The 10,604-nt window shown below is 37.5% G+C and overlaps 1 protein-coding gene across 1 annotated transcript; it reads right to left on the reverse strand.

The window, feature by feature from the left end:
* Window positions 1-908: 908 nt before the first annotated feature.
* On the reverse strand, window positions 909-6,536 carry LOC129436644 (cytochrome P450 2K1). The gene is made up of 9 exons (XM_073857729.1): window positions 6,282-6,536; window positions 6,046-6,208; window positions 5,735-5,884; window positions 5,489-5,649; window positions 3,132-3,311; window positions 2,829-2,970; window positions 2,555-2,739; window positions 2,204-2,345; window positions 909-2,114 (listed from the first exon to the last, which is right to left on the reverse strand). Exons 1-9 carry the CDS (start codon window positions 6,483-6,485, stop codon window positions 1,927-1,929), a joined length of 1,515 nt encoding a protein of 504 aa, XP_073713830.1. The 5' UTR covers window positions 6,486-6,536; the 3' UTR covers window positions 909-1,926.
* Between the last annotated feature and the right edge of the window lie 4,068 nt (window positions 6,537-10,604).

A 10,604-nucleotide genomic window follows, 5' to 3' on the forward strand; every position in this document is an offset into this window, starting at 1 on the left:
AGTACATCACCTTGTTAAAATTTATATAATTTATGAAAAGCATTAATTTGAGTCAAATGCACCACCACACACAAATACTTATAAAGTCATAGTGTTTGTGGATTAATCACTGTAGATGAGTAAAATAACAGTCAGGATTGGCATATATAAATACAGCTAAAACAGATTAGAAGCAATTTGGTATCGTATTTGGTATCGCCCACTGGAGTAACTTATTAATCTTTTGCTCAGGGCTATAACTAACAATCCTATGGTACCTTATCTTCATGATTTTAAACCCTTGGTTATTATGGTTAAAAACACAAAGCTACACACAAGCAACACTACTGACGTTGATGTGCTGACAGATCAGTGAGGAGAGGTTTGAATTTTTTATTTGTGGTTGTTACGATTTCAGACAGGCAAGACAAAGGTGAGGATCCACGTGCAGTTTTAAAGTCTTTATTAAATCCAAAGGGTAAAACAGGAACACAAGGTCAGACAAAAGAGCACAACTACACAGAAGTAACACTTAACATAGCGGGCAGACGCTGGGACTAGGCGGAGCCGCGGGCAGAGGCTGGGACCAGGAGGAGATGTGATCAGAAGCTGGGACCAGGGCAGAGCCGCGGGCGGAGGCCAGGACAAGGGTGAAGACTGTGACCAGGGCGGAGCCTCGGACCAGGGCGGAGACTATGACCAGGGCGGAGCCTCGGACCAGGGCGGAGGCTGTGACCAAGGCGTAGCCGTGGACCAGCCTTCCGCACAGACACCAATGAAGTGTCCATCAGACTTGAGACAAACTGTCTGGTCTGGAAATTCACCAGAAACAATCAACATGGGAACCAATAAGAAAACAGAACTACAAGACAGAACAGGAAGTCGGAACTTAAATACAAACTAAAAGTCCAAAAAACAGAAAAGAACCGTTACAGTGGTATTTGTTTTTATTTAATTTATTTAGTTAACATTTTTTAGAAATGAAAAAATATACACTGCAATTGTATGGTTACATTTACTGGATCATGATCCTGCACCCTGTCTACCATACTAAAGTTCACATTCTAGACTTTATTTAAATCAATTATTTATCAATCTGTCAATTTTTGTCACAACATTGAGTTATATTTAGAAATTAAATGAGAGCTTATAAAACCTCTTTAGGAATTTGAGCTACCAACTTTCATCCGGGTTGCCAAATAAATGTCCTCAGAGAAGATCAAGCAATCCGCCTCACCAACATAAGCCTTAAGTTGGTGAACAGTAACAGATATTAATACTGATGGGTTTTTTTTTTTTGGGGGGGGGGTTGTCTTGTATATGTTTTGGTCTTCTTACCTTCTAGACTACATTTTTGCAGGATCCCCATTTTAAAATAACAATGAATAACTTGCGCACCATAATATGGAAGCCCATTTCCGCCACATAAGAAAAAAACATGCCCTGGTAAATCATAATTATAAGATAAAAGAATCTGCTGCCATCAAATATATGTGAAAAAATCCTAATTATGAGATTAAAAAAGGCAAAGTTATTACTTTAAAAGTTAAAATTCTGAGCATGATTTTGTCTTATGAGGCAGGATGGGCTTCCATACAATACAAACATAGAAATAGGCTTTTGAATGTATTTCACATTTATTAAGCCACATTGTAATATTTTTTGTTGTAAATTTCAGATTTGTAGGCTTTTCATATTGACATTTTACCGTTGATCTTAATTTTTATCATACATACATCCTACTGTAATATAAAATGGCATCCCACCAAATGTATCAAATGTATCAAATATAAAATAGGTTAATCTACTGAAAGCATAACCTTTACAATGAAAAGCAATAAAAGTAGTGTTGCGCACACAGATTTGGCTAATAATTTCCTTCATTATTTACAATACATATTTTTAAAAAATCTGTTAAAATCAGTTTATCCTTATGCACATCTATATTTAGGAGCGTTTGACAGCACACAGTTTGTGTGGTGATGGATTCAGTGTGATTCCAACGATTCCTTTGAGATCCAGTTCATCTCCAGACACTCCGGGTGGAGGAGTGAAGCGGAAGATCTGAAGAAGGGAAGTGAAAAAAAGAAAGAGCTCCATCCTGGCCAAACTCTCTCCTAGACAAATCCTGCGGCCTGAGAGAGAGAGGGGGGAGAGTAAGATTGCTCAAATTTATACATACTGCATATGCACAACATCTTGTCTGGTGTAGATTTGAAAGTACCTGCAGAAAAGGGCATGAAAGCATCATTCTTAACAAACTGGCCCTTCTCATCAAGAAAGTGTTCTGGATAAAAGCTGTATGGTTTCTTCCAAACACTTTCATCCCTTAATACAGACGTCAATAGAGGAATTACAGTGGTTCCCTAGAAAACAAACAAAAGACCAAATTGCAACATGTAAAGACTTTGCTCTTGTAAGTGTTCCTACTGTAAGCTACTTGAACCCACTAGGATTGGGGAGACAGGTGCTCTTTAAAGGACTCTAAAGGCTTCAGTATATGTTGCTATAGCAGCTCTTGAGATAAGAAAGTGAGCTTTTACCCACTAGCTGCACAAATATCTTTTTGACTGACCTTTTTGATGAAATATCCATTGAAGTTCACATCACAGCTGGTCATATGTGGAAGATTCATTGGCACGATGTTGGCCAGTCTCTGTACTTCATGGATCACAGCATCAGTGTAAGGTAAATTCTTTCTGTCGTCCACTATAGGCTGACGTCCACCGATCACTCTGTCAATCTCCTCTTGAACTCGATCTGCATATAAACACAGCACATTATTGATCATTCAGAAATAAATTCAGCCAAACTGAGGAAAGTCTTTATACCGTATTCTGTGTTTTTACCTTGGATATGAGGGTATTTGGCCATAATCATCAGACCCCAGCGCAATGTTGTTCCTGTAGTTTCGGTACCAGCAACAAAAAGACTTAACACAGACATGAGAAGATTGTCCTGATGGAAATGTGAGTCCTTCTTGTTGGATTTCTGACAAACACAAAATCATTCATTTTAGGAACTCCATGAGTCTTCAAAGTTCTATCAACTAAGCCAATCCTGCATCTGTTTGTGTAAGTGACTATTTCCTAACTTCCTTCTTTACAAAAAAATATGTTTAGCATGTGAAGGAAAATGCAGTAAAAACATACCTCATCGCTCTGTTTTCGGATGAGAAAGGAGTCAACAAATCCTCTGCTGTCCTGTGGATTCAGGGTCTCTAACAGCTCAGAGGTCAACTGTGTTACTGACTCTAAGTTTTTTTGAGTATTTTTCACCATAGCCTTTTTGCTGTTCAGGAATGGACCCAGCCATGGAAATGTGTTATACAGCTACAATAAGAGAGTAGAGTCAAACAACATGAATAGTAGAATTTTTGTGACAGCTACAAAATTCAACGATTTGCGCAAAAAGATTACATATAAAGTCAATGCAAAGACGTGAATAGACGCGAATAGGCGCGGGCGATGCAAATGACGCGAATTGGGCGCCACGATTACTGCAAAAACAATTTTTGATTTGATTTAATGGTTTATTTAAAAGGGGACAGCGCAATTTCATAAAACACATGTACAAACATGGTTAAAAAAGCCAGAATTAGCCAAAAGTCTATTTTTCATCCGTAGTCCCCTGGCCAAGATGTAAAAAAGGCATTAAAATACAAACAAGAAAATGCATTACAAATATATGGGAAATTGACTAACTACAATTTAAATTACACTATAAAATAACATAAGGTACACTGTACCTATTACAGTAGTAAGACACACATAATACACATTATAAGTATACTTTTGCAGTTATACACTGTTATGTTTACACGTTTGTAAGGCTCTATTAACCACTCTATGGGTGGCGCTAAGAGGCTAGCTAGCCAACTACCACTAAACACCAGAAAAGAAGATCACACTCATGTTAAGCAGAGGCACTGCATTAATGCTAATAATGTCGTAAATAATGTTAAATTTCTTGCAAAAACCAATCGATTGGCTTCACAAGACGTTATTACAGTATGTCACCAGGAGTGGTGCGGATTACTTTTGTATTAGAGATATCTGCTTTTTGAACTGTCAAAGTAGTGAAAACCCGTGACTTGCATTATAGTTGGTTTCATTGGACCCACATGCATTGTCGCGGTTACGCATCTGGTCGGAACTTAACTTCCGTGGCCGGTTGCATAAAACTTTAAGACTAGTCTTAAAAGTTAGTCATGAATTTTTTCTTCAAGCCTGATAATAAATGTTTTCAGTATGTTACACAGAAAGGTAGATTGGTCTAATTTAAATCCAAATAGTAAGACTGATTAGCCCTAACTAATCGCTAGTTAGTCAGAATCATTCTTAAGACGCAGTCTTAATGTCACGGCTATATTTATGCAACCGGCCACCGGTCTCTGTTTGTTTATTAGTCTGACTGAACTCTGGAACAAATACCTCGTTGAAAATAACTAATGTTTTGGTTTCCTAAAGTAACACAGTCTCACCCCATGTCGTCAATATTTGACGACACTTGACCATTCGTCAATATGTGACGCGGAGGGTATACCTTTCGCGTCATTTTTTGACGAACTGGGGACTTCAATACTATTACGTCCGTTGCATTCTCCTCTCCCATTTTCCTACAATTTTCGCGTCGGTTTAGGGTTAGATTATGCAAAATTAAACAGTGTACGCGAAATTAAACAGTGTACGCAAAATTAAACAGTTGTCACCTGGCGTTGGGGTTAGAAACAGTTGTCACCTGGCGTTGGGGTTAGAGTTAGGTTTGGGTAGGGATGTCATTATGTAAATCTAACCCTAAAAAGAATGGTAAGAAAATAGGAGAAGAGAATACAACGGACGTAATAGTATTGAAGTCCCCAGTTCGTCAAAAAATGATGCGAAAGGTATACCCTCCGCGTCACATATTGACGAATGGTCAAGTGTCGTCAAATATTGACGACATGGGGTGAGACTGGGTTGCCTAAAGACAGAGGGAGACGGTGATCATGAATCACCACTATATGAAGGGAGGTTTGTAGTTAACATTGTTTATGTAAGGAATAATTGACGACGGGCCATTGAATTATAAGAAAATAATGCACACCAAGGTGGTAATGCGGCACGACGCAAAGCAGGTGTGCATTATTTTCAAATAATTCAAAGGACCGGAGTCAATTATTCCGCTTATACCACGGTTACCACAAACATTGCTCTGGTGCCTATTTTTAAGACATTTAACAAGTTAGGTGTGCGGTTTACAGAAAAATAATCAACACCCATAGAACATTTCTCGGCCAATCAGAATGCAGCATTCAACGGACCCGTGGTATAAATTAATATAGTACACATTTTACACAGTAACGTTAGCTTGGTGTCGTTTTTTAAACGCTTTAGCTTTCAAACAAAGATGTAAAAGTGCAACTTTTAATGCAATATTATGGTAAATCACCTTTTATGGCTCATATATATATTATAGTAAATGGCAACAATGCAATTTAAATTATTTTAAAATGATAGATCGACCCTACCAGCATAGAAACAGATCCACCAATCCAAACGTTTTTATTTGCCCTGTCAACCATTGCTGTGAAGCGAGGATCTGTGTACTCAAATCTGCTGCCGTACACAATAGATGAGATGATGTTTGATACAGCGTAGTTCACGGGTCGAGTTGTATCGAAGGCTTTCCCTGTCAAAACAAACAAACAAACTCTCTCTATGAATCTTATAAAGTACGAGCATGACTTCAGATGTCCAACTGTGTATTGTCGTACCTTGAAACTTCTCAAACTCTTTTTTCAGATACTGAATTTCCTCTATGATTTTGTCTTCACATCCTCTCTTGCCCATCCCAAAGTCACGCAGGTTAGTCAGAGCGAAGCGTCTCATCTCTTTCCAGCTCTCTCCGTTGGCAGAGATGATTCCTGATCAAAACCCAAACATGTATTCTAGTATAAATACTACATTCACACATACCCAGATGATTGGTTGGAACATTGCCTTTCATTTGGGAGAATTTGCCATTATAAAAGTACACTATATGGTCGAGTACACAGTGAATACTGCAAATATATGTTCTCCTTACCACATCCTTTATTAAGTAGTTTGAAAATAGGTCGAATATCTCGATCTCCAAACTCTTCTGCTCGGTTCACAAGCGCCTCTGTAATCGTTTTGTATCCGGTCAAGACCACGACTTTTTTGGGACCCAAAAACACTTGGAATACATTTCCATATGTTTTGGAAAGCTGAAGGTTATAGAGTAAAACATGAGTAAAGAAATCTCTAAATGCAGGTTTTATTCTTGTTAAGATGTCTCACCTCACAGAGAGTATCAAAAGGTCTTTCCAGGTCCAGCGTCAGCAGGTTTCCCAGCAGTGGAAGTGGTTTGGGTCCTGGTGGATCTTTTCCTTCTTTGTGAGATTTGGAGTTGGATGAAAGCACATATAAAACCAAAAACACAAGCAAGGCAGCCAGTAATGTACCACTGCTGGAAAACTGCAGAAGTGTCTCAACAACAGCCATTATTAAATCTGAGTGCGTGTGCTGCACAAGAATCTCTGAACGTGTACCTGCTGCATTTACACGTTTATAGCAGATACAGGAGGGAGGGACCTTGTGTAAATCTAGGGGAAGTTATTTTCCAAAACAAATAAACAATAAGAACAGAGGGCTGGTACGATCGTGCCAGCATTTCGATAACAACACCTTTTGATGAATGATTAAACTTCTTCAGCTTGTTCAACAAGACAACAAAAACATCTCCTAAAGCCATAGCTACAAAAGTGTAACATATTTGCACACATATAATTGCTTATATATACAGTACAGTATACTGTACTGTACATACATACTTGATTCGTAGATAATATGATATTTTCTAAACTAGTCAATCCATGTCAATGTGTGCACTTGAACTCTGACACACAAATTTACCTTTGTCCCAAATTTAGTCTGGTAACATTTTGGACTGTCATCTATCTGTGTGCCAAATGCCATAATTTTCCTACGTACACTTCTATGGGTTTCGGGGTTTGACCTCTTACAATAAGAACTTTCTGGAATAAAAACTAACAGGTTAATGTGATGTCTCTCACACAGGCCATGTGTTACCTCTGTCACAATTTAAGATGTACTGACTTCTTACCTCTTTCGCACAACTGATTATGCAATGTTTGTGTCACAGATGCTACACTGGATCAAGGTTTAGGATATAAAATCTAGATGACCTGTCTGTTTATCTATGTGTGTCATCCCATCCAGCCACTGGTATAACTGCTGGGTCATGACCCAATTAATTACTCACAGGTTCTGATGATTTTTTTTTTAATGTTGACCATTCATTAACCGTGCTTGTGTTCTGACTCAAAGACTTCTACGCAAGTATGACAATACAATATTTTCAACCTTAATCAATATTTTATCCCTATTCTATATAAAATATTCTATAGCATGATGAAGCAACTTTATTTAGTGTACATTTGTCCTATTGAAAACCACAATAACCTCTTACCATCTAGGGATGGGTATCGTTTGTTTTATCCCGATATCGGTGCCAAATCGATATGTTTAAAACGGTCCTAGTGCCTAAAAGGTACAGTGCCTAAACCAATACTTAGCTTAAAATATGCTTAAAATATGACACAAAATGCATGTGGATGAAAGAACAGCTTTTTATTGATTTTTTTAACATTAAACAATATATTATATATAAAAGCACACAAATATATAAATGTAAGTATTTACAAAATACAACTTAACATAACAAACTGAAAAACTAAGCAATAATTTAGAACCGCTGTAGAACTAATAGAACTAATAATAACATTAAAGCAACATTCAGCAATTTTGTTAAAGAAATATGACCACATTTGCTTTCTCTGGCAAAATACGGCACCTCTCCTGACTTATTGGATGTCCTGCACAGAAGAAAACCCTCTCAGATGGTGTGAGTGATGCCTGTACACACAAGTATGTGAAAGTGCAAATCTGTTCTTGTTCAGATGGAACTGAAGACAGACTTCTGTAGATCTCAGTCTCTTTCTGGACCTGTTCAGCTTAAACATAAAAGTAGTATTTAGACAACGCTTAACAAGTCATTCATTTAAAAAAAACTATTTTAAAGGTGACATAGAATGGTTGAACGGAGTATTTATCCTTGTTCTGTGATGTGACATGTAGACAAAAAAATTTTGTTTTGGTCTGTAATGCCTTCCTAAAAACCTCTCTCAGATAGCTCTATTAGGGTGGGGGATTTCAAACGAGTGGTTTTGCACCTATTTGGCTCCCCCTACTGGCTTAACTTGCAATCTCATTACTGATTGGCTGACTTTGCTGCCACTCAAAAAATGTAGCCAATTATTTTAAAGTGAAGGGGCAGTTAGATGCCTGTGATGTCATAAGCATCAGTTTTTCAGATTGGGCTGTTTTCTGGCTGACATTTCTAAAAGAGAAATGTGAGACTGAGATGTTTAGCATGTTTAGCACTTTTTGTATGTTTGTGAACAGTGTTGGGGTAGTTACTCAAAAAATGTAATTAGTTACTAGTTACTAGTTACTACTTAAAATTGTAATGAGATTACTTTACTAGTTACTGCATTTGAAAAGTAACTTCACTACTTATTACTTTACTTTCCTTTTTCTTAATTTACCACATAGATACATGGACATGGTTTAGGCGGGGTCGGCTGATGATGAGTGACTACTTTAAATGACCGGCCAGGGCTCTAGACTAATTTTTTGCACTGGTTGCACTGGTGCGCCTTTCTTAGGTGCACCAGCACAAAAGTTAGGTGCACCCTAATTTTTGACCCCATCGGATTTATAGTTCGCCCAAAAATTAAAATTCTGTATAATTTATTTGTAAATCAGGTTTGTAACTCTCATGTTGTTACAAACCTGTATGAATGTCTTTGTTCTGGTGAACATGAATGAAAATATTTTGAGTAATGTTTGCCAAACCATTCATGAGCCTCATTCACTTCCATAGTATTATTTTTTCCTACTATAGAAGTGAATGGGGCTCATGCTTGGTTTGGTTATTAACATTTCTCAAAATATGTTGCTTCGTGTTTATCAGAACCAAGATATTTATACAGGTTTGTAACAAAATGAGGGAGAGTTAATGATGACAGAATTTTTTATTTTTGGGTGAACTGTCCCTTTAACACCGCAAGTTTAGCGCCCATTGTGGTTTCATACAGAATATAAACGTAGGCTATTTTATAATATTTTATAATTAATTTTCATGTTGTCATTCCATTTTCCTTATACGAGTCATGCACAGTCCTGTTTGATAACCCGCATCCGCGCGATTAAAATAACACTTGACCCGTTATCCGACATCAGCATCAATTTATTTCATACTCGTTTTACATAAAGACTGCGACCGGCCGCACCGCAAATCGTGATGTAAGTAGAAACCTTTAAAGATCTTCATGCAGAACATTGACAGAAATAAGCACAGGACCATGCTTGTTCAAATATATTATCATTTAATGTGAAACTTTGTGAGGGTCGGCTGATTGACAGCTGAGCGTTCAGCAGTGTTTGAACACTCATAAGCGCTGCGCTTATATTTATTATTACCTTATAAATTGATGATATGATTGCAGTGATTCCAAAGGGATGTCCAAAAAAAACTCAAGTAGAATGTTAAATGTTTAAAGTTGAATGTCTCTTTCTCGCTGCCCTGTGTAAACCCACGCGGGTGATGGCATGAAACGCGTGAGGAGCTTGCATTTTGCATTACCTTAAATTACCTTAAATTATGGTCATACAAATAAAAGTAAAACAACATTCAAAACTGTAATGTGTACATTTATTTATGTAAAGTTACACTCGCAATAATAACAAAACATTGTGCTTTTTTAAATAGGTAAAAAGTGTTTTGTGCTGCATCGGTTTGGGAGCGCGTCACACAAAAATAAACTCATATAGGCTACTTTTGAATTCGTTTTGTTAATTTGCTAATTATTTAAGGGAAACACATTTCATATAGGCTTATTTATTTTATTATTTTTTCACCAAAGAAAGACGTAATCATCACGTTCTATTCATTTTAATGCTTTTTGCGCATAAACTAAACCCTTGGGGGAATTATTTATAAATGAATCAACAACGCAAATCAAGGAATTAACTTATTTCTCTATTTAAGACAGTCTGGCAGGGCGGTAACAGCGATTCATCAAACACCGAAAAGTTTATAGGATTAGATTTGGAAGTAAGATTATGAAGAAAACAGCGGTCCTGACTCCTGGCTTTTTTCTATAAATTGAGCGCACGCGACATTGCTGTTCGGGTTACGTTCAAATAATTTTCTTTAAAAGAATTATGCTCTGGCTCTGACTCGATTGAGGTTCATTACCTAATTCCGTCTTCGGGTTCGGACCTCTCGATCCCTGACCGGTAAGTTAAGCAGGATCTTTCGCCACAAGTGTTGTATTGCCATGCTGGGCTTACAAATGCTCAGACAGGTTGTTCATCGCGTTGTCAGCAGTTGAAAGACACTTGTCGTGTGGGCATAGTGTGCATTTCACACGAATATTTTTGTACTTTCGAGCAATATACGCTGAAAGTAATGTGAATATCGCCCCAGTGGCTGAAACCCTCCGTCTTCATATCCCGCTCCCCTTTGCACCAGCA

This window comes from Misgurnus anguillicaudatus, chromosome 19 (genome assembly GCF_027580225.2).
Source record: "Misgurnus anguillicaudatus chromosome 19, ASM2758022v2, whole genome shotgun sequence".
In the NCBI taxonomy this organism is placed as follows: Eukaryota; Metazoa; Chordata; class Actinopteri; order Cypriniformes; family Cobitidae; genus Misgurnus; species Misgurnus anguillicaudatus.